The following is a 25,433-nucleotide window of genomic DNA, read 5'->3' on the forward strand; positions in this document are numbered from 1 at the left end:
AGGGGGGAGAAAAAAAACTGAGTAATGGAGCCCATTCTGCAACAGTGGCTCACCTATCTTTCCATTTGTGTGGATTTCTCCTTTAAACCACTACATCTGCTCTCTGGAAAGTCCAGCTCAGAGAAAAGAAACACTGCACTTCTGTTTTTTTCTACCATTTTGACATTTAAGATAGTTCATCCTTCCCTGGGAGACACCAGTGGTCTTTCTCTTTCTCTTTTTCTCTCTCTCTTTCTCTCCTTCTCTCTCTCTCACAGAGGCTGTAGTGTTGACCTTTGGTTCGTCTCCAGCAGAGTTTTAATTGGTGTGTGACTTTAGCCAGCTATCTGACCGAGATGACCGGTCTGTGTGTGTGTGTGTGTGTGTGTGTGATTAAAAAGTATTGCGTGTCTGTTTTTTGATGAATGCCACCAAGAGCGAGAAAAAGAGAAAAGAAAGAACATGAGGAGGAAGAGACATCTGAACTTCACAGAGATCAGATCTGAATCAATTCAAGCTCAACATTAGAAGTCAGCAGACATCTGACAAAAAATTCTTCAGCCTGCAGCCTTAGGGACTGCTGACGTCTATTTTTTTGTTTTGTTTTATTCAAGGTTGATCAAAAAGATATCATAAGTCAGATTTTACAGCAGCAAAAAAGTTATGGCAAAAAAAATATGATATCATTCTTTTTCACATGCCTTTATATTATTTGATAATTATCGTCAGGAATGAGCAGCACCACACTGGACTGAGGCTGGAAAACTATGATGAAAACTTCTTTGGTCTCTTTCAGAGCAAAATTTAATAAATTCTGCCTTTTACTTCTTTTCTAGTTCATGTTCAAACTGATTCATTGCAAACAAACCAAGAGCTGCAAACATGAATTCACAGACTGAGGTAACACATTCATTGGCCAGTTTTGGTGATGTCATTTGGCATCATCAGTGCTACATGGACCCACAAAAGAAATCAGACAGCAGGTCATAAAGCACTCCTTATGAGTTTATTCAGCTATCTTTATCTATCTATAGAGCTCACAAAGAAATACTTCATTATGATTATTATTAGTCGTGACAGCTATAATTAATAATGACAAACTGGTAGAAACAGGATGAAAAAGAGGCATCTTGTTCTGTAATATTGTTGCAAAATCAAACACAATATCTACCATCACACACACTGCTTTGCATTCACACCACAAATAAACCAGATCAGACAAAGAGCCACCTTTTCAGGTGTTCCTGTTGCAGCTTAGTTTAGTCTACACCAGAGTTAAAGCTGCAGTAGGTCATTTTTATAAAAAACAATCTTTTGTCACATTTGCTGAAACCTTAACTATATCCTGACAGTAGTACATGAGACTGATAATCTGTGAACTGATTAGGTTCGTCTCTGGCTCCTCCTAGTGCTCCTAATGGTATTTGCAAGAATTCACGGGCCTGAATGAAAACAACCAATCAGAGCCAAGAAAGATAGCTGATTGTTGAGTCTCAGTCCCAGGGCATCAATGACGCTTTGGGTCCCTGGGAATGAGACTCAACAATCAGCTATCTTCAAGCTTCTGACCCAAAGCGCCTTTCTCAGCTGTCTCACGGTCACTCTGTCAGAACAAAGTGAAAAAAGTCCGTTTTGTAAAAGTTACCTAATGCAGCTTTAAGCTGACAGCTTTCAAACCAGCCAACATAAACAGAGCTCAGTTTGTTGAAGCAAAAAGGTTAGGTGTGAAAGCACAGGTTAAGTGTACTAACACACTAATCTAATGTAGTGATGACTGTGAGTGTGTCAAGATGCTGATGTCTGCATCCAGCTCAAAGTACTGCTGTAACAGCCTTACAGAGCCTTTAGGCCAGCAAAATGATTGGTGATTCATTTTCTGTTGATTGACTACTCCATTAATGCTCCAGCAGTAGTGCACATAGCTGAAGTCATTTCCCAAACAAAGCTTCCCTTCCTCTTAGTGTGACTGTTAGCCGTTTGTACCTTGTCAGCGTTGTCTGCAGCCAGCAGGTTGGTGGCGAGTGTCTGCAGTTTGTGCTGGGCCATGTTCTTCAGTGCTGCCAGGCTGCGGCGAGTCATCGCCTGCTTCAGGTTCACAGCTGAGTGGCTCAGAGCGTCCACAGTGGCCGGAGCCAGCTCGTCACAGGCGTTCAGGATCTCTACTGCCGTTATACCCATCACACAGCGGTCCAAGGCTCCTGAAAACACAAACAAGTGAACAAACCTTTATCAAACCCTCTATACAAGGAATCAACTATTTGGTCAAGAGAAAGTAAACAACTACTGTCCATATACACATAGTATTTCCCAAGATACTCTTGGTCCCAAAAGAATAAATCTTAATGATATTGAAGACCTCCTGACCTTTTTCGCTGGTGCCACCATCAGGACATATTTTCACTTAGGCACAAGAAAAATCTATCGGGCAGCTTCAGATTAAGTTTATTGATCACATTCCTGCTCCCCAGATGAAATCTTTATTTTAATTTTGGACACTCCATGACCTTTCAGCAAACACCACCCTCAGGCTAGAATGTCAACTTGTGACATTAATATCACATATCTCATCAACTACTACCCTGATTATGGTAGGACGGTATCACCTAAAATCTACGTATAATCAAAATAAATGTAACAAACACAACTTCATGATGTGGCCTTTCTTGGTTGGTTCACTTCTGATATGTCTGGCTGTTGTGATTAAATAAAATAAGAGCAGCTAAAGATTCTGGACTGGACAGGACTGTTGGTCGGTTGGAATCTTATTCCTAAATCCCGCCCCTTTTTGCTCTGTGACCAAAAAAGCAGTTGAGCAAGCCTCGGCCAGAACCTCTGTGAACTTTCTTCTTTCCTGTTCTTAGATGTGCAATGTGCTAGGCTCGTCTTTGGCTTCACTTACAGCATAAAACCAAAACTAAACAATTAAGGCTTCTGGTTGAAATCCTGACAGCAGAATAATGGAGACTGTTCATTAGTGTTAATGCCCATGGTTTTGGCTATAATGTTGTGTGTCTACATACTTTTGGCCCTGTAGAGAACCAGGGTAAGCAGAGTGTAATCAGACTAGTTTTATCTCAGCCTCCCACTGTGCGTGCTCTATTCCTATCAATCTTTCTCTTCCTGTCCTTGCACTCTCCTTCTATTTATATCAATCTTCTAATCTCTCTCTCTGTCTTTTACACAGTTTCCCACTCAGTTTGTCTCCATACTCAGTATCATCATCTATTGTCCCATGAATTTGATTCAGGTCACAGATAGAGTCTTCTCCATCTAACTGCAACAATTCTCTACCTTTACAGAAAGAGAGGGGGGTTTAGGGAGACATCATTAGCTGCAGACTGAGCTGACATCAGTATTGGCTCTGTTATTGAGTGAGAGGAGAAGTGGTACCATTGTACCTGTGTGTGTGTGTGTGTGTGTGTGTGTGTGTGTGTGTGATGAAGGGGCCTGTGAGCCATGGCCCTATTACATGTCCAACGCCTGAGCACACACACACCTTCCTTAATTTCACACTTAGCTACCCTGCAATCTCCCAGCACTACAGCTCATTCAGGTCGCCATCACACGCACACGCACACACACACACACACACACACACACACACACTTACCTGGTCTTCCAGTGGCTAGTCATCATTCAAGCTGATTTTACCTCTGTGCTATGCACATACATGTTTACTGCAGATTGTGTTGTCATAGTAACGCCTAAACAGGATAGAGGGTGCAGAGGACTCTGAGGAGGGGGATGAGGTTTAAAGGAATAGTTCAACATATTCAACACTTTTTTCTTCACTAACGCTGAAAGCTTGGATATTTGGGTAGACTGTGTAAATGTGAAACTGTGAAATTAATTTCGACAAAGCTTTAGGAAAAATAACTGCCTCTGCCCGACCTCCACAGTCAGAAAATGCAGTGTAGCCCTAGGTGGCATTACTTACTAGCTTATGATTATACAGCAAGTCAACAAAGTTGCAATTCATAAACTCTTGCTTTGCAATCAGATGAAATACATCATCAAACTAAAACGTAAAACGTGGAGTTTCAGCCAAGATATCCGTCTTTAGAAGCTCAGAATGTAGAAAGCGTGGAGATGAAACATGAAAAATGAAAGTGACATTGATTTTATGGAGGAGAGGATTGTGGATTTTGCTTTAATGTTGGAGCAGCTGATAACAGCTCAGTACAGCAAGTTGTGGTTTGGTGAACTAATACAACTGCAATTTCATTAAAAAGTTATATGTTTTTAACCTCTATTTTAAAAGCATGTCAAGGTCTACATTACCAATATGTAGCAGGCTGTAAGAGATTTTTAGCAGTGGTATACAGCAGTGTTATTTGGTGAAAAAGTAAAATTCCTTAGAAACATTACAGTGTTATTGTGCAGGTTCACAAGTCAGATGCCACCACTGTAATGACAGCTCATTTTACCTTCACCTACAACCTGGATTAGTTTATAGTGTGGGTTGACTAATACAAGCGCAGATCTTGGATTTGGTTTCTGAACAGTCACAATGGTACCAAACCTCACAACCTCTCATTAGATTTCAGAGTTTGTTCTGGATAGTTCTAAAATATAATTTTTCTGTTACTTTAATTCACTTTATGGAGACTATATTTAGTAGACTTGGTATGTTTGGAGCATTAAAGTAGCATTAGAGAGTCACTGCAGCATTGACAGGGGGGTCTGTTGGGTGTAGGTAGAAGTAGTGAACCTAATGGGTTTATACTGATTTTAATGGTGATAAAAATGTGTATTTATCACCATTAAATTTGATGAAAAACACAGTTTTCTGCTCTGTGATTAGTTTAGAAAGGTTCATGGATAGCTTCATGGTCATCAAACTTTAATGTAGCAACATGTTTTCCCAGATACAACCCAGAGCTTTTTGTGCCGTGGGTCAAAACTAATTTCTGATAAAGTGAAACTGGATGTTTGAGGCTATTTTACATGCCTGCAATCTAGACAAAGAATTTGTGGGATTGGATTGTTTTGGAGCTTTCCAGCCCACCTTGTCATTTATTAATGAAAAGTTGTAATAGCAGCTGCCCTCGATCACAAGTTTTAACTCCTGCCAGTGGATCAGCATTTACACAACTCCAATGAGCTCCAGTCGCCCAGTTCTCACCTGTGTCCATCTGCCAGACGTAGACGGAGCCATCAGAGCATCCCACCACCAGGTAGTCGTCTGCTGGACGCCACTTGATGACCTGAATGGGGAAGAGGTGTCGCGACGCCAGCATGATGCACTTCCTCTCCCTGAGACTGAGCAGGCCGACGGAGTGGTCGCTGGCCACCGAGCAGACGCAGTGCTGAACCCGAGTCTGCAGAGGAAACACAGCGGGAAACAATGATGACTCAAAGAACTGTACCTGAGGACACCATGGAGGGTCACTGACTAGACTGAGTTCAATCTTATTGAATCTGAATCCTAATAATATATTTGTTAGGTTTAGCAGTCAAGAAAACAATCCATGTGTCTCGGACAGTTTCTGACTTTGGTGCCTTCTAGTTTTATCATCCTGTTAATTAATAAACTACCAAAACCACTATTCGGCACTACCATATTTCCTCAAACAAAAGCCAGTAGTTACATAAAAGCAGGCCTATTTCGCTGGCGACCTTGGTGGCATGTCATGCCCTCTTCTCTCACCCCAGTTTCCTGTCTGTCTCTTCACTCTAATCTGTAAAATAATGCTGAAAATGCAAAAAAAAAAAAAAGAACATAAATGAATAAAGAAATGTAGGGAAGTTGTAAATTTTCCTTAAACTAAATTCCAAATTAGCCAAAAAATGGACACTTCCCAAAAATAAGAATCATAGTTTTAATCAAACTCCAACCTGGAACCTGCTGGATCTCCTCCAGGTTGTATTTTTGTGGTTTTGTACAAGGGCCATATGTCGCTACACAAAAAAATCTATACCAGGGATCTGTAATGGAGATATTTTCAGGATATTGTGCTTTTATTGTTGTACTCAAACGCTGAAGTGGTCCTCCTATGAGATGACAATACAGCAGTGGCCCTGAGGTAATCTGAGATTGAAACCCCTGATCTACACCATTGCTGTTAGTGGCACATTTAGACACATTAACTCACTGCTGATGCTCAGTAGGCTGGCAGTTTGCTGTTTAAGGTTTCACTGATTGTCCAAAAGTGAGCAGATGAAAAACATTAATTAAAGCATATGTGTGATGGGTCATTGTAGTCCAGCTCCAGCAACAGCATCTGACATCTGATTTCCATGGCAACAACACAGTTCTGACCAGTTCTTAATGTCAGTTAAACAATGTAATGTTTTCATTTGGTTGAATGGGCGGCTGTGTGTGCGTCTGTGCATTCAACATCCGACCACAACGGCTAATGTCATTAAAGTTATTTCCATAGTAACTACAATGACATCACCCCCGTAACATTCAAATCTAATGTCAGCAATATAACACACTGCTGTCTTTCAGTACATTCATCACACAAAGACACAACAAAACACAAACAGAGAAAAGAAAATGAGACAGAAGGAATAAAAGGATGAGAAGAAACAAACACAGAGCTGTATGTCAGAGGTCTTACGCTGCAGTTTTCAGGCGGGACGATGAGCTGCGTGATCTCTCCTCCATGGACACAGAAAATGTGCTTCATCTCTCCGGTGAAAATGTCCCAGACGATGACGGAGAAGTCCACTCCTCCGGACACCAGCGAGCGCTGGTCGTAGCGGGGAGAGATCTGGTACGGATACAGGACGCACGTCACCTTGTTCCGGTGACCTCGCAAGGTACGATGGGGAGGCCAGCCTGCAGGACAGACGGACACGACATTCAGAATGGAATAATGTGGATTGAGTTGGGGTGGTGCATAATTGTTGGGTTGTTTGTTATCAACATTAACTAATAAAAAGTTGATGACAAAGTGTATGAATTTACATAAGATGACTTGGTAACATGTATGCACATCACCACATGAGTGCAGGAGTAAAAAAGGAGAAAAAACAGAGTTGGTGTGCTACCATTTTCATTTTTTGTACCTCAATATCACGAAAGTCTAAAAAAAAAGTCAAATGTAATGGTGAGCTCTCCATGACACCAGAGACACTAAATAAACACATCACAAGCATCAAAGTCACCAGACACCTGGGTCCATTTCACGTTCCACAGACGACCTGATGAAATGGACCAGAACTAAAAGGAACTAACTTATCATTTCTTTCCTAGAGCTAGCTCAGTGCTGACTTTTAGTGTTACTTGTTTATAAAAATTGTAGTGATGTAGAAATCAGATGGTCAGTGTTTTCCCCACTTCTATTTTCTCAACCTTGAACATTGGTCCCCTCACTGTGTCCCTCCCTCACCTCTCCTGAGCATGTGCTCCCCCTGCAGCAGCTGGACGATGGCGGTCTGAGTGGCAGGAACCAGGATGATGCTGCCGTCTTCTCTACCGCACACCAGACGACCCTGAGAGGGGATGTACACGCTGGCTGTCACCTGAGGGAACACAAACACAGAGTCAGCAACCTAACAACCAAACTCGAACGGCAGCCGACCAATTAGATAAACTTTAGTAGGTTGCAATAAGAAGGCAAATATATTACAATGTAAATCTGTTTCCAGAAGTACAATTTCAACCCTAAACTAAGCACTAAGTTAAAAGTCAGGAGAGCCTGGAGTCCACTGTATACATGGGAACACTTTTACAAACTTGAAATCATTTGAAAGCAACATTTCATTTACTGTCAGGGTTCAAACCTTAATGGGTTCTTCTTTTCCAGGCAGGACACTGAGCTGGTCGATGATCCCTGCAGACACAGGGGTCAACTTATCAAACGCCTCCTGGAGACTGATGGTGGACGACACCTGCAGCTCTGCACAGAGACAGACAGACAGACACAGACATACAGTCAACCCCAGAGGGAAGCAAGGTTTTAGTTTAGAGGCCAGCCTAACTAAACACTTAAATAAAAGACTGATGAAATAAAACTCTAAACTTGATGCAGAGAAACAATTTCACACAGCAAATCCCATGTGTGAGTATTACTGAGGCCAACATCCCAATAATGTGACATACAGAAGATCGGGGGGGCTTATCACCTCAACTAAATGATTTCTTATTTCTTAAAAACACAGTTTTACATATTATAATCACATATTGCACACTGGGAGCCTCTGAAATTGAAATGTTTCAGGTAATTAGTTGTTTTTATTAATTTATTATTTATTAATACATTTAAATAAAACATTGACTGAAGTTTTGTTTATTTACACAGGAGGAAGGATCTTAAATTGATATTCCCCCCATCCCTGAGCACAAAAAATATATATCAACAATATTGACTTAGTTAACGGCACCATGACACATTTTGGCCACTGGATGTCACTCTGCCTCCATGTTTCACCACAACTACTGTCTTGGAGAATTTACTTCACAACAATCTACACACTAAAAAGTCAATGTAAAAAAGATTTGTGGAATATGAAATCCTTTTTTTTATAAAAATGACAAAAGTAATTAAATAAAAAGTAAAACAAAGAAAGATTAGATTTGTGGTTATTAACTATTTGAATCATAATGGATTTTTTATGTTTAATTGATATTAGTATATGGTGTATATAATTACCAATGTTTTTTTGCTTTTTGATATTTTATAGACAGATATACATATTAAATATACCCTTTGTTACCAATATGTATTGGTTACTGAAGGCAAGAGGTTTGTTGTTATCAGTGTTGACTTTTTTTGTTTGACTCTTGTATAAATAGAAAACTATGAGTAAAACCAGCTTCTAACTAATTTGTGAGGGAAAGAAAAGATCACTGTGATGTCACTGTATGAATAGTGTATTTGCAAATAATGACAATGCAGAAATGACAGTAATTAAAATATTTTGTCGGAATGTATCGCAAATTCCTCTGATTCTGCCTGACATGCAGTCTTTATCAGAATCTGTATAAGGAAGGAAAAAATGGAATCGGAGCGTAAATCTGCCACATCTGGACTGTGGGTTAATATAGTTTATCAAGACCAAGAGTGGTGACTTTTCTCTGGAGAACTGATTGTGTCATGTCACGCCTTTCTTACCTGCGGCGGTCGACGCTGGCTGCAAAGGCGAGGAGTCTGGGATGCTCCACAGGGACAGTCTGCCCGCTGAGTCACCCTGGATCAGCAGCTTATGGAAGGGCTCCCGTCGGCCGAAGAAGAACCGGGTCACAGGAGGACAGATCAGGAGCTGGGGGGCGGTGGGGGGATTAAACAAAAGACATGTCAAAATCTGAAAACCTAAATTTTAGCCCAAAGTTCATCAGAGCACTCACATTCTTCTTAACAGTTTGAGTATTTTTCTGTGTGAGGGCCACGTGAAGCTGAAACGTTTGGTTTTGTTCTCTGGTTGCCTTCATACAAACAGCAACAGCAAACTGCCTGAAAACAGAACCACACATCTCCGAATCACCAGCACTCCTCTACAGGCTGAGACACACGTAAAAACCGTCTGATAGTGAAATACCGACTGACTCTAACATGCTGTTTAGGTTTTACTGGGGCTTTCATTCAGGTAACATGAAGTGTAGCAGTGAAATAAAACCAAATGTAGCCGCTGAACAAGTCCAATGATCACACTCACCCATCACATTGTGTGCTAATGCAGCACAGACGAAGGACTGGCAGGGTCAAAACTACAGGTACAGAGAGGATGAAGGTCATGTGACTGACGTGGCCTCTAACTGTCGTCTCAACCAAACTAATACCTTCACATAACCATGGCATTTTCAACCTTTGAACCCTCAGCAGTTTTTGTTTAGCTGGGCATGCCACATATTGTTATTTCCAGACTAATAAAATGCCATCAATGGGTATGTGGGACTATACATGTTTTAGATCACAAGAGTCTACTCTGTGAGTGTGCGCTTAGGTACAGCAGTGCTTTGAGCTAAATGCTAGCATGCTGAGGATTGGCAGGTATAATGTTCACCATTAGTTTACTCTGTTGGAATCCTAACATTAAATACAGCTGAGGCTGATAGTTTTGCTGGTATTTGCTGAAAAACCCAAGTACTGGACAAATTAAAGGTTTAACCTGATGGTGGTGCTGGGGGAAAGTTCTTACAATACATCCTGAATGTCTCTGTCTAATTTCATGCTAATCCATCCAGTTGTTGTTGAGACATTTTAAAATCTCAACCTCATGGTGGCGCTAAAGGAAAAGTCAGGGGATCACCACAGTCACTACTGGGAGATAAGAGTGCCTGAACAGAATTTCCTATAAGAACAGTTTGAGATATTTCTGTGGTCCAAAGTGGTTGAACAAGGCTGCATTACCTCTAAAACAGAACCCAGAAGTTCCAGTTTCTCTTAGCCTCTCTATAAAAACCATGTTGATGGGCCTTAGTTCTGCTAAAAAATACATTGTAGATTTTGATTTAGATTTAGATTTCTGACGCTTTTATATAATAAAATATAATATTATTTAATAGAATATCTGGTGTCTCATAATATGAAAACTGCCATCACAGTTTACTGTTCCAGTAGCATGTTTACCATCCCTGTTAACTCTGGTTTGACTAAGTTATGACTTATCTCACCCAAATCAGAGCCTAAACATGACCCGTTTTCTTAACCATTTATAGCCTCAATGAGTCACATGACCATCTTCATATCTGTCCTTCCGATGTCATGAGGAGCAGTGGATCAGGGGTCTTTTACAGTGGCTACCACAGTCCATTAACAGGTGAGTTTGCCTTTGCTCGGTTCAGCAGCACTGTGCGGTGGAACGTCTGTCCACTGAAGGAAATCATGGACAAAATCAAGAGCCATAGACATGGACACTTGTGTCAAATCTATCACTCTGGATACATGAGAGCCTGACAGGTTAAAACATGAGGTAGCCAGGGCTCTGAAAGTAGGACCAAGTGAAATGAGGTCAGTTTTGTTAAGAATCACCAAAACCTGGGCTGAGTTTTGTTTCTCCTTGCTAGCCATAACAAAACGTGAGGATGACTTTGCGTGTCGCTGTAACTCTTTTACAAGCCAGCTAGGCTCACAAGGTTTCCTGCACAGCGGGGGGTGTTGGCTTCAGCTGTGTCCTGGTGCCCTTCTGTGGGCAATCAAAAACCTGACGTGCTGAAGATTTTACGACTTCTTGATAAAACTGACCTTTACCTAAAAATAACAACAGTTGCAGTCATCATTTCTTCATTTTTGTTCACATTTTAAACTGCACCACAATCAGTCCAGAGGTTATTGTGGAAAAATGGTGGAGATGAGGAGGGCAGCATAACTTTTTTTGTCTACAAAAAGGGTCAATCCACCTCAAAACAGAACTAAGTTGTGTTGTTCCCAAACTGTACATTTTGCACAGTGGTTACTAGAATTTCCAACAGTGGCTCCTCAACAGAAGGGAAGGCTGAGATGTGTCTTTGCTTTATAGATCATAAGTAAAAAGCATTTGTAAAGCATGCTGTTCCCGGAACCTAATTTGGGCATTGCTCAAATTGTTTGCTTTACAAAATACTACAACTTTAAAGCAGTTGATACCTGCTCTAAACGGCCACATAGAGGGAGCTTGAGTAGGCAGCTAAAAATCCACCTGAAAGACTGGACGCTGCTTTGGGCCACCCACTAGCTTGTCTTTTCTTATCTGTTTCTTATTTCTTACTGTTTCTATTTTTTATGTGTTGTAAGGTGACCTCGAGTGCCCAGAGAGGCGCCTTTAAATAAAATGTATTATTATTATTATTATTGTTAGCTTGTGCCAGCCCGAGCAGTGCCCTAGATTCTCCTCCATCAGCTCATGATCACATAAAACGTGACAGAAAATCAATAACAATATCAGTGCCACTTCCTAAATTGTTGTCTACTCTACAATCGCCCAGGTTTCAGGTTGTTAATTCCTGCAGTGAAAAAGGCCTAAAAGTGTGTTTGACCAAAAGTGGCCACTTAGCAAGTAGTTGAAATTGAATTGAATTAGCTGAGACATGTTCAACACTTAATGCCAATCAGTCAACATTGCAGTTCTGCTTCAGGGTAGATTTTCCTCTCCATATTTTTGCTGATATCAAACAGCAGTTGGAACTCAGCAGAGGCAATCAGTTAGTTTGAGGTATCATGCTGTGGCAGGGACTGATAATCTGGAGTCACGCCCTGAAAGCTCCATGGCTTCACACCTGACCATGTTATGACACGTAGGAACTGTGACTATGGTAAAGTATGGACAACAAATTCCCTGACTTGGAGCCTCACTGTAAAAAAAATTATTGCTTAACAAATCTAGCCTGTAAACTTGGATAATGCTAATGTTCAGAACACATAAAAGATAAGATCCAATTCCCTAAATATTCAGTGAAGGTTCTTTAAGCGAATCTTTGACAAGGGGGTCATCATAATGTCATTTCCAGGAGCTGCTGGCAGGTAGGAGGTTGTGATGATCCATCGCAGTGATAATGATGGACAGGATGAAAGCTAGTGAACCTGTGAGTGTGTAAGAAGGATGGGCTGCCGTCACCATGGCAACTACAGCATTTAAAGAGTTACAGAAGCAGGGAATGGCTGAGGTGTCCGGTGTGTGCCACAATCGGTTAGTTCAGCTCATCTGAACGCAGTGGGCGATCAGAGAGGGTATGCAAAGTGCCACCAGATGTTTTTTTTAAAAAACACACACACACAATCACATACACACACAAACTAAGCCACATCTACATATAAGATGTGAATAAATAAATCCAACATCAGCGAGTGTTGTTTTTTTAAGCAAAGAGAGAAAGACAGAATATCAACCTGCAGTGACTGGCAAGAACTTTTTGTGTTTGTTTCAACTGTGCTGCAGATGGGTGGGGTTTCAACCCATTCATTCAGATTATTTAGCCAAAATTCTAAACTTAAAATGGGTATAAAACTACAAGGAAAATGTCCACCATGTACATTTCTAAAGAATTTCAGTTTTCATTCACTAAGTAACTCCAGGCTCTTCTACTTTGCCATTTTTTATCAGTGTAAAACTACCATCAATTCATGCAGATGTTTCAAATTAAAAGCCTACCAGGAGCGGGACGGATTGTCTTTTCAGCCCCTGGAAGGCTTTTAATGTGAAACATCGGTGCACTTCCTGACAGCATCTTAGTGGCGATTAAAAAAAACAGTAGAACAGTAGAACAAAGAACAAAGTAGAACCAACTGGAAACTATTTTTGGAAAAGAAAAAAAATGTAGAGAAGCAGACTGGTGAGTCTGAAATGACTGTTGTACTGATGGAATTCTGGTCTGTGGAAATTATCCTAAATGTATCAAGATAACAAATAAACATGGAGTGTTGAGTTTAAATCTTGGAGGCTATTTACTAAATTATGATCAAATATGATGGCGTCTCTCTATTATTCGATTAAGGTGAATAAACTTTAAATAAGGTTTGTGGTAGTACAGGAAAACCTCACCCACCTAGTATTCACAGAGGGATGAAAACACAAAAAACTTTTTGCCATCAGTTGTTGAATGAGGTCTGATGACCACAGGCAGAAACACCATTTCCTCTTGTCCTATCTGTATCTGATAATATATTTCAACACAAATATCAAAATCTATAAAAGTTGCATCCTTGATTCTTGTCATGGCACGAACATTTCTACATTTCAACTCTTTTATGTCCCTAATATGTCCAGGATGCATCATCAGTGCTTATCCTTTGTGTTTTAGTTTACACACAAACGGTTAAACTTTGAAGTCTAAAGTGCCTGGTGAAGATAAGCAACCAAATTCAATCCAAGTGGTATTATTTCTATCCCTTCCTGTTGTGTATCTTTGGTTTGTGATAAACTCAGGGATTGAGCAGATCATTATTTAGTTAAAAAGCAGCTTGGGGACTTTGCATGCATCTTCATCAGTATGAAGATAGATGAGGAGGTTGATGGTGCTTTTGGAAGAGGAGTTTTATTTTAGTGGGAAGAGAGCATGAAATCAGGTGAACCAGAATGAGTTCAGTCTCTAAGTCAGGCAAGAGGGAAACCAAAGAGAGGAGCAAACAAAACAGACAGTTCACTTTCAATGCCATCAACTCAGTGGCTTACGGTTCTATTCAAACACTTTGAAAATAAGTCTGATGGCTACAGTGCAAAAATGTTTACAATAATTACGGTGTTCCCCAAGGGTCAATTCTTGGCCCACTGTTGTTTTCAATATACTTGCTATACATGCATGCTCAGTCAACTTATATAGCAACAATATGTCCTCTTTATATCAGGGATATAGAGGAAGTACTCTACCTCATCTGAAAGAAAGAGCACCTCTTCTAACTTTAGACATTAAAATCATCTCATGAAATATACCATTAGGTTTTTATCAAGATTCAGAGAAAATGAGCAGTGTCACGAAGCACAAACCACGTATTTGATGAGTATTGTTGTTTGAGCTATCGACAAGTAACTACACAGATAACAAGATGCGTCAGGATCTGTCTGATTCAGCTCAACAAGTGATTGATTATTGGATCACAATGTTCGTAGCACTTAAATCAGAGTAGCATTTTGCAATACTGGAATTTTTAATTAATTTGACACTCATTTGAGACAATAGAGTTATATACATCAGCTTGAAGTAAGTTTAAAGTTCCTACTGAGCAGCTAACGATAACCAATATCATTAATGCCATTATTTTTGTCATTTGTGTTATAGATTTTGTGTAAAGCTAGATCTGATGTGAAATCTGGCAACTTCTGACTAATCTTATTTATTTGTTCAACATTAATTTCTTTTGGCTCTCTCATGATTTTTTTAAGTAAAAAAGATGGGGACACACCTTTAAAAAGGGCACAACTTGATTACTTGTTTTATATATATTAATAGAATCGAATTCATCTATGCACTTCTTGCTACTTAGTTCTTAGTTCAATTAATTGCAGGGTTGATTTAAACACAAGGATTTAACGTGTTTTCAAATATAAGCCCTGCAGACATTAGTTAATCAATCTGGATTTGAATATTGTTAATTGTGCAAACAAGCTGCTCTTTCATTCAGAATTCAACCACTGATTTTATTTCTGAAATGCACCTAGTTAGTTTGGAGGTTTAGAGAGGATAAAAATATATGAGACATGAGACTGACCTCCGCTCCCTGTTTACTACCACAGTGGGGGGTGAATGTGAGCCACTGAGGGGATGTCTCTCTTTTCACTGCTGTTCACACAGTTTGCTCATCTCATCTCAGGTCATTACTTTCTGGCTGAGCTGCAACGTTACAAACCTCTCTTGAAATAAAAAAATTCCCGCCTCATCATCTCAAAAGAATTTTTAAACTCACACTGATCCCAACTCTTAAACCAAACTACAACAACCCAGCACCAACCTCACTTAAAAAGGACCACACCACTGTTTATTCACATATTTGACCTTAACATTGCTATTGGTTTAAGTTCATTTCTGTAAAAATCAGAGCTTGAATCTTGCTGCAGATAGAAAATAATTATCACAGTCAACATTTTTTATTTTTTGAATAAAATGAGAAGATGATTGAAATTATTAAAAGTGATTAGATGATTAATCAATCACTTGACTGGCAGAACTCTTATCACCATCAGTTCTGCTAATTAACTAATCATTAAGTCATTGAAGTTTCTCTGGTTACAGCTTCTCCTATGAGAGGATTTGCTGCTTTTATTGGTTCCATCATTGTTAACTAAATATCTTTATTTTAGACTGGTGGTCGAACAAAACTAGACATTTGAAGACATTGGGCATTAGAAAGGTCAGGGGCATCTTTCACATTGTCTGACATTTTAGAGATAAAACAATAAAATTGACATTCATTGATTATGAAAAACTTATTTACAGGCCCTAATTATTTAAAATTGTTGTTATCATACAGCAATGTTTGCAGGGGCAAATTCTGAAGAAACAACCAACCAAACGTCACAACGTCTATGTTTGCTTATGGTTTGTCTTCTAGGCTTCATTTTCAAGTACCAGTACTGGACATAATCAAATACTGGATATTAAGCAGTAATATCAAGGTGGAACAATTTGTAGCCAATGAGCTAAAACATACTAAACCACTGGTATGGTCCTTTAAAAGTATGCTTTACTGTCATCTGATGGTGCAGAGAATCTTTAACCATTTTGCACACCAACAATTTTGTTGATTTTATTAGAATGTGCAAAATGGCACGATGGATATTATAAGATTTTATCCTTCCTAAAATGGTAGTGGTGTGAATACTGTAACTACGTCCATTTTAGCTTTTGCAGCTCAGCCAAGAAGGTGAACCTTCTTCTTCCTGCCTTTGGTTTTCAGTGTGCATTTTCTGGGGCTTACTGGCGCCTCTATAGGCCGGTGGCGGTATAGCAGCTCTGCGGTGTAGAGCTCCAAGTCGCACCCGCTGGCAGGGAGGCACATCACCTCCACAACCATCTCCTCCTCCTCACCTCCTTCCTTCTCAGAGGAGTGAGGAGGTCAAAGGAGGGAGAGGGCATGGCAGCATCAGAGGACAGAACAACAAAAAGGAACAACAAAAATAGCAAAAAAGGCACAGACAACAAATAAATACCTACAAGACAGTAAATTATAAATTCACATAGAACAACAACATACTGAAGGTCCAAAATGAAATTATAACTAAACATAACAAACAAAACACCAAGGGTCAGGCTCACACACATGGATTAAGGCAGAGAAATCTGACTATTTTAGACCAAAAGGTACTGATTATTTGCTTAGCAACTAGTAGTAGTACAAATGTTAAGTTTGTAGATTTAATTTGTATGATTAAAATCTCAAACAAAAGCTTTTGTTTAAATAATGGCAGAGTCTCAAATATTTGCCAACACATTCAAATTTAGCCTGCTCACTAATTTATTACCAGTTCTTTAATGGCCCACATGGTAAATTTAGTATAATGTACATTTCCACATTGATCATTCCAACAATGACTCTGATTGCAGTCATACCATACTCGCCATTTTCTTTGATATAATTAGTAAATGAAAACAGAATTAGTGTTACTAAAGCATCTACATTGCAGTTTTTTCGATGGCCTTTAAGTTACCATCAATGAAACTGAACATTTCCTACAGATGTTTCAAATGAAAAGCCTGCTGGGAATGGAAGGGGTCATGCCCTTTGAGCTGCTGGCAGGCTTTGAATGTAAAACATCTGTGCTGAGTTGTTCTGATGGAAGTTTAACAATGACAGATAAGCCAACAAAGTAGAACTCACTGCAATTAATCAGTGATTGAGAACAGAATCTGGGTTAAAAAGATAAACTCAGAGCAGCAGAGTGATGAGTATGATATGACTCTGTTGTTGTACTGATGGAATTAGTGCTGTGGAGGAAGGGTTGAGTTGCATTAACAGCAAACGCATCAAATTTGTGGTCCATGTCTAGATTCTCGCAAAGCTTTCTGACCAAATTATGACCAAACCACACTGATTCATCAACTTGTTCTACAAATTATTGTTCATTTACTGTCTGTTTCAATATCTTATCCTCTGATTTTTACATCAGGGCTGTTCTGAATTAGCTCAGTGACATCTTAACTTGTGTTACTGGAGCTGTACTTTAACTGTGAATGTTTTACACTCTACACCATCTATAGAAAGTATGACAATAAAGTTCTTCGGAGAGGATAGAAAATGCAGACACACTTGACTTCACTACTCTTTCCTTCACACCTTTACAACAATGACTATGTGTAATCCATGTGCCTGACCTGAGCCCTGATGATCCTAAATCAACTTAAACACCATCAATACAAACAAAACAGTTAGACTGCCGACACACTACCACAGGAGCACTACACACAGCTACCTGTACAGATGTAGCCCTTTATGTCCCACATTTACTTCTTACTGCAGTGCAGCAGTTTACAGCTAGCATCATGTTAATTGAATTACATGTTTGAGCAACAGGGTCCTGATCAAGTATTGGTATATGTCTGGAAACAGGTACCTCAAACAGCTCAATCATTAGCAACGGCATTTGTCTATTATAGGAAGGAAAAGGGGGTTTAAACAGACTGAAGTCCAAAATAAGCAAACACCACAATATCCTTAACAAGAAATGTATAAAAAAAGCTACAACTGTGTGGCATGAAACATTTTGTCTGGTATGCAGCAGGAGCGAAAACACTTTTCTGATCTGTTCCATGATTTCTAGGTCTGTGAAACATTCTGTTTGAAATATTTTTGAATAATATTCAATTCAAATGCTTAGTTAACAATATTTTTGCTGAATATCGCAAAAATGTGTCCATTGACTGTGTATAATGATTGACGACATGACAGCTCTCCAAATGTGAAACCAAACACCCCCTTGTGGCTGGCAGCAGTATAGGTCATAAACCGCCCGCCCCCTTTATGGTAGCAAATGGGCCAAAATAAAAAAATCTTTTGAAAAAGTACACGTCAATTTTTCCCCAAATTTATATGTTCAAGGGTTCATTTTTTAGTTAGATTTTAATTAGTGTTTTGAAGCTATAAAAGGGCATTTCATGTCATGATTGACAGCTGAGCCATGCTCATCATTGAGTAGGCCAGGTTTATGGGAGGACACTCTAGCTCCAAATTACGTCATGAGCGCAAGATGGCAGCTGGCGTATCTGGAATATTTTGGCTTCATTTTTGCAAAGAGTTAGGAAGTGAAGACGTGTTGTCAATCTTCATATAAAGTCTAATGAACCGTCTTTATGTAGCTCCCTTTTTTATAAACATCTGTCATGTGGCATATTTGAGCTTCCAATCTCTCAGCTGAGATTTATTGTGTAATGTGTGTATGTTAAACTGGGCAGAGTGAAGGACGGTGGACTGACCTGTTTGTCTGAGCGCTCTGCAATGCTGTAGATCAGCGGAGGGATTGAGCCTTCTTTGGTTTTCCCAACATCACTGCGAAAATGTTCGCTAGCTGGCAGACAGCTGAGAAATACACACACACACACACACACACACCAAGTTTAATTTTACTGAATTTGTGTAGCACATTTTACAAACGTTGCCAAAACCCCATGGACGCCATTAACATGTCTACTGAGTGGTGGTGCGAGAGCTGGAGGAGCAGCACGATTTACCTGGCGGGCAGCTTGTAGATGTAACTGCGGCCGTCTTCGGTCCAGATGATGACTTTGTCTGCGGCGATGAACTCTCCTCCGGTCCAGGCCTGGTCGCTGTCACTGGGCACTGAGCAGAGCAGCGAGTAGTCACCTGCATCAAACACCTGACACACACACAGACACACACAGACACACACAGACACACACAGACACACACAGACACACACAGAGATAAGAAAATCCAGGTCCATGCAGTATTCTACTTCAGTACTTGGTGTGTAATATTACTTTGTGGTAACACAGGTTCTTACCCTCCAGTACTTGGAGCAGACAACCAGCAGGCTGCTCTGAGTGAAGGTACAGAAGGAAATACTCTGACAGCCCTGACAGTAGATGGGTTTGGACTCTTCCTCAAACACAGGGTCCAGGTCCTGAAAACACACACACAAACAAATTAGAGCCGTGACAGAAAAAAAAAAAAAAAATACAACGTGTAATGATGTACTTGATTTTATTGGGGAAAATATGTTTGAGGTGTATTTATTCTTAGTATATTTTCACATATGATTCTAAACTGAATATTATGAATAAAATGTTCCATAATAGTCACAGAAGTACTGTAAAGGCCTGTGTTCACTTCAACTTGCGTTTACTCATTTTTCCAATGGTATAAACAGGTCTGACACAAGACAGATGTTAGTGAAGAAACATCTGTACGGCGGTGTACCTGCATCCTGCTGACCTCAGCTGTGATGATCCAGACTTTCAAAATCCCCGTCACTGACACTGCCACCACTGTGTCCTCTATATAGAGACAGAGTCACAGTTAGCGTCTCATGGTTACAGTTAACATAACAAATCGAAAAGTAGAGTTAGAAGTAGAAACTATTCATAGCTTCATTATTCTGGATCGTGCTCCAGTTTCATTAAGCATTCTCCCCATTTACGAAAAATAATCTCAAAACAATGGTGCTTTAACAACTCACAACTGAAAGATGACACATTTAATCCCTTAACACAACATACAAATTCCCCCCGTTGCTGGTTGGCTGGAGTGCTGTGTGGATCGGTCCAAGCCTTTGTGTTTGTTTCCCAATTAACAGAGCCAGGGCTGTGCACAAACACCAGATTTCTTTTGGTGACTGTGAGGAGATATTCGCTGAATTTAACAAAACGTGTATTGGATTAGAATCGCTGACTGCAGCTTTAAGGCAGCTTGCAGGGGTAAGATCATAAGCTTCAATTCAGAAATAAGTTAGGAAGGAAAGATGAATTGAGGTCAAACATGTGAATGACCTAAAAAAAAAGTCTGAAACCAGAATAACGTTTGACAAAGGCAAATGCACAAGCAGTGATACATAATGCTTTTGGATTACACAAATTGAGGAAATGGTGAAATGGCAGGTAAAACACCTGCATGTCAACTGAAATAATCTGAACGGGAGCACTGAAATCAGTACTTTAACAAACGGTACCATCATGAAGGATCATAATGTTATAGATGCTATCTTTAGAGATTTTCTCTCGACGAATCTGAGTGAATAAAAAAATAAAAAAACACAAGTAAGATCACTTCTTTCTTCCAGAATTAAACAAAGAAGAGGAGGAAGCTCTTTTCAGTGGAGTAGATTCATAACAAGATCGAACCACCAACCTTCTGATTAGTGGACGATGCGCTCTACATCCTCAGCCGCCCCGGTACAATACCAGGAGGACACAGTTATACCACTGAAGTATTTTTACTTCAGTGGTATTATTATATACTGAAGCAATCAATGCCAAGAACAGTGCGGATGGTCATCAAACTGTGTCATCAATCTGAGACAGACCAACCGGACGTAAAACACATAATCTATTTGCAAAAATATGACTAAAATGTCTACAGAGTCGATCAGGATCAGGTGGTGAGACGCGACCATGGGAGCTGTTGCAGCAGGCTAGATATAATTCCAACACTTTTGAGCTCTTGTTGCTCGTAATGGTAAATGTGATAGAGATGTAGACATATGTGGTCTGCACCCGATTAAAGTCACTGACCAGCGCATTTCAACCCGACTTCCCCTCGAGAAACAAATCCCATCCGTTTAATCTCCCCATCTTTTCCAGCTGTGTGTCTCACCTTGGGTTCGGTGGGATCGGATGATGCTCATGGAGCTGATCCAGTCAGGAGAGATCTTGGACACCAGCGAGTACAGGACCTCAAGGCTGGTGGCATCCACCACAAGGATTTCTGGGTAGTGGCCATTACAAAGCAGACGTCCCTCCCTCTGTGTGCCGATGGTGAACTGATAGAACTGGAGAAGCACAGAGGGGCAGGAGAAAGAATAGCACTTATTAGCCTTCCAGCAGCTCAAAGGGCAATAACATTTCCTTTTCCTGGTGTGCTTTTAATATGAAAATTTGCCAGATGTGTCAAAAAAACAGCAATATAGAAGCAACTGGAAATAACTAGGGGCTGAAAGGAGCATTTGTGTTGAAAAGAGAGAGTGGTGAGTATGACGTGACTTGTACTGGTGGACTGGCTCTAGTATGACAGTAACTGCACAGTGTTCTTCATCCATCCTTTATTGGAGACGGGCCTTTATTTGTTCATGCTTATGTGAGCCTAAGACACTATTTGAGAATCCAGGTATGTGAGTGAGTCTTACCTGTATGCCAGTGTGAGCGCAGGCCAGCTTGGTGAACTCAATACAGCGTCCATCATTCACATCCCACAGACACATCTCTCTGGAAACATCAACAAACTGAAGTTAGACAGAAATGACAGTGGTAACAGTCTAAGTCAGTTTATTTATAGAGGATATTTAAACAGAACAAATGTTGGTCACAGACTACTTCCATAGGAATACATAAAACACTCTATCCTTCTATGTTAATCCAACCCCATGTTGACCTCAGTAGTGCTGCAACCACTGATAAACTAAAGAGTCAACTAAAATGAGATTAACTGATTGCAACCACTGACAGTATATAATTAGTGGACAGAACTTCCATGTCTGTGAAGTGAAGCTAACACGTAAGTGTCTTTAACCTGCATTCAATGTAACAGCCCGCAGGCTTACACAAAAAAAGTCTGATGGCATACAGTCTTATGGAGAAATGATCTGACTTGTCACTTGATTTAGTTGCTCAGTAAACAGTTTCTTGATGAGTTTATGGTCTCAGTCGCTAGTTTCAGTCTTCTTCCATACAGCCTGATGTTCATTCAGTAAATGATGGTCCCATTTAGAGTAGTAGTAGTAGTTCTCAAACATATTTTACATTAGTGTACTGTTTATCTGTAATATGAGATGGTGTGTGACCAGGTGAGCCACCATTATTTCCTGCTACAGACAAGTTGAAACTCCGCAGCCAATGAGAGCCGCTCAACTCGCAGTACGTTACCTCCACTGTCTCTGAAAAACCGTCATGGTGACAGCCATAATGCCAAAAGAAGGCTTTAAAATGGACCTCCACAAATCAGTGGGTGACGTCATGATTGGTTCACACTGAATTGCAATTTAGATAATGCCTCAAGTTTCTTTGTCATTTTCAAGTCAAACTAAACTGCCAAACATGGAAAAGATGAGCTGGTCACAGCTCCTCACATGAGTCAGTGTTCTGAGGCTTTGGTAGCCTGGCCAACTTCCTCCAGTCCAATATCTGAATTAATGGGATCAAACAATCCTGAAAATAGTGAAAACGTTAAGCCACCTGTGGTCTGCTGGTGGGGGTGGGTATTTTTAGGATTTTATTGATACTTGTATCGATACTGATACTGCTTATTGCTAATGATACTGATTGATACTCTAATTGATACTACTCACCATAATTTGGTCCAAAAAATAAAGAGATGACATGAAAATAAAATAAAAAGTTTAATTGTTTGCTGAGTTATTGCTTTTAGCTGCATTTTCATTAAACTCAGTAAAGTGAGCCAACACCTTTTGGCCTGCCATTTGTTTATGTAACATTACATAAATACCAATAGCAGTACTGTTTTTCCAGGAGCTTATCGATACCGATATACTGATATGCCAGTCAGGAACCGGTACCGGTTTAATACCGATTCTCGTACCCATTCTTAGGTTCTGTTGGGTGTAGAAATTAGTCTATTTTGCAACATAAATAAGGACAGAAGCTGACAAACAGATCAATGTGAAAACACAAAATAAAAAAGAAACAATGTAGGAGACATCTGGACAACTGCCGTACAATATAAAAAAGCAAACATGGAAGATTCTAGACGAGTTTTTAAAAAGTGTGTGTGATAAAAATGTACTCACCCACTCTCTGATGCACTGACAATGTACTGTTTGTCAGTGCACGCGCTTGCTTTTGACAGGCAGGTGATGGAGGCTGTATGACCAAACAACATGGCCCTAGGACAAATCTGAGCAGAAACACAAGAAAGCCAAAGAGGAACACAGGGGTTATAATAAGATGATGACAAACAGGTGACCAACGCACACACAACCACTAACATCACCACCACCACCTTCACCCTCATCAGTACCTCCAGCTCAGGTGTCATGTCCCAGAGGCAGATCTGGCCGTCATGGCAGCCGGTGATGATGGTGCTGAAGTCGTCCATCACCAGCAGACTGCTGATGCAGTGGGTGGGAGCCATGCGGCCCCACAGCACTATGGGTAGAACCAGGCTGTTCCCCGACATTATGCTGATGTGTCTGGAAGGAGAGAGTGACAGAAAGAGAGACAGAGGGACAAAGTGAGAGAGACAACAGACCAGCAGAACAGATGCCACTGTAAAAAATGGCTCAACAAATGTTTTTATTTGTTGTTTTATGTTTGAAAATACACTTGATACCATGATGTCAGAATATATTATGATGTCGTACATTTTCTGAAAACATTTTTAGATAGTATAACCTGATGGAAATGTCTGCGTTTGGCTGATCCAGTGGATGAAATACCTTCATCACTGTGAGGCAAAAATCCTGCAAATTCTATGCAGCCATAAAGTAGTTCCTGTTCATTGATTTGCAACATTGCCAACAGCAGTCTAATACAAGCAATTCAATTCAATTCAATTTTATTTGTATAGTGCCAATTCATAACAGAAGTTATCTCAGGACACTTTTCAAATGAAGCAGGTCTAGACCGAACTCTTTAAAACATTAATTACAGAGACCCAACACTACCACCATGAGCAAGCAGATCTATTAAAAAGCATAGATACCTTGGTGTTAACAGTATGAGAATTAACTATTTTCTCACTGCATGCATCATCACATCAGCCAACCATACAGTAGAGACTAAGGTTTCTGAGCATTTGGGACCCCATCATGTCTATTGATTTTCAAGTTATTTTATTATTTTAAAAAAACTACGTTAGGTCTGGCATGATCCTACATGCAGTATCTGTCATGTTTGTACTGTATAAATCAAGGAGGTGTCTCAGGAAGTCTGACACTCTTTCGCTTTTTTTCAAACAAGTCATTTTCCAGGATCTGACAATACAGAACAGGACTTGCTTACAAAGGGTCATATAAGCTTGACATTTATTTGGCAACAGCCCATAAGTATCAATTCAAATCAGTTAGAATTTATTTCATTTTGCAGAAAATTAATCTTCTAGAAAGTTAAAGTGTTCCTTAAACAAACAATTACCATCAATGCGGTGAATATAGCTTGCAGCTCTAGAAAGATAGACTTGATGCCAAAATATCGCTGAAGTCAGTTCTCCTTTGCATCTAACCTGCTTTCAAGTGTCATCAAGTTTATCCGACCAACAGTCGAGTTCCAAACTAAATACACACAACTAGGTTTGAATAGGCGATATGAGTGAGGAGCTAAAATACAAAAGAAATAAAATAAAATAGATTATTCCTGAGATATTTGGTCATTTTAAACCATTTCCAGTTGTTTCAGTGACTGGAAAACTAGTTTCTAAATTCCCAGCTTTTCCAGCTTTTCCAGCTTTTCCAGGATGTTTGGGAAGCCTTTCAAAGTGTTATGGACAAAAAAGACATTTGGTGACGCACATTTCAAATTGTATGAGCACGCATCTGAGAGGAGCTAAAAGTAAGGATACCTTTAAATATTACCCACCCTACCACAGATACTGCACCAATCTGCACGATATGGCCTTTACAAATAATCTATGACAGCTTGATCGATTGATAGTTCGATTAGCATAATGTCGTTCGGTGTGCAGACAGGCTCTTGGGGCATTTCTAGACTCTGCACATTAATATTACATTAATATGTTTTATATGTTGATATTCTTCCGCCAACACTAGCACTATATAGCCATGGCATGCTAAAGATGCTTAACAAAGAGCACGTCAGTGTGCTGATATGCTAACGTTTAGCATGTTGGCTCATGATCATGTGTACAGACTATAGATTCACAAGAGTGTGTAGGAACATGCTGACATTAGAATTAACAGTACTCATAATCAACCTGTCAGACGTAAAGCATTAGTCATGTCGTAGACACAAATAA

At 39.9% G+C, this 25,433-nt stretch overlaps 1 protein-coding gene across 3 annotated transcripts in view; it reads right to left on the reverse strand.

The window, feature by feature from the left end:
- LOC127370229 (WD repeat-containing protein 7) overlaps positions 1 to 25,433 on the reverse strand; it is a 119,607-nt gene that overhangs the window by 93,549 nt on the left and 625 nt on the right. For 2 of the 3 annotated variants that reach the window (XM_051412089.1, XM_051412087.1), the window contains exons 2-15: positions 23,481 to 23,652; positions 23,251 to 23,357; positions 21,634 to 21,712; positions 21,105 to 21,279; positions 19,713 to 19,789; positions 19,297 to 19,416; positions 19,004 to 19,149; positions 18,749 to 18,851; positions 9,045 to 9,192; positions 7,714 to 7,829; positions 7,320 to 7,452; positions 6,546 to 6,766; positions 5,105 to 5,300; positions 1,963 to 2,177 (exon numbers count right to left, since the gene is read on the reverse strand). In XM_051412089.1, coding sequence (XP_051268049.1) covers positions 1,963 to 2,177; positions 5,105 to 5,300; positions 6,546 to 6,766; positions 7,320 to 7,452; positions 7,714 to 7,829; positions 9,045 to 9,192; positions 18,749 to 18,851; positions 19,004 to 19,149; positions 19,297 to 19,416; positions 19,713 to 19,789; positions 21,105 to 21,279; positions 21,634 to 21,712; positions 23,251 to 23,357; positions 23,481 to 23,639 — 1,995 coding nt within the window. In that variant the 5' untranslated portion in view covers positions 23,640 to 23,652. The remainder of the gene's footprint in view (positions 1 to 1,962; positions 2,178 to 5,104; positions 5,301 to 6,545; positions 6,767 to 7,319; positions 7,453 to 7,713; positions 7,830 to 9,044; positions 9,193 to 18,748; positions 18,852 to 19,003; positions 19,150 to 19,296; positions 19,417 to 19,712; positions 19,790 to 21,104; positions 21,280 to 21,633; positions 21,713 to 23,250; positions 23,358 to 23,480; positions 23,653 to 25,433) is intronic. The other variant, XM_051412088.1, reaches the window with a different exon arrangement.

The sequence above is a fragment of the Dicentrarchus labrax genome, unplaced genomic scaffold (genome assembly GCF_905237075.1).
Source record: "Dicentrarchus labrax unplaced genomic scaffold, dlabrax2021, whole genome shotgun sequence".
Classification (NCBI taxonomy): domain Eukaryota; kingdom Metazoa; phylum Chordata; class Actinopteri; family Moronidae; genus Dicentrarchus; species Dicentrarchus labrax.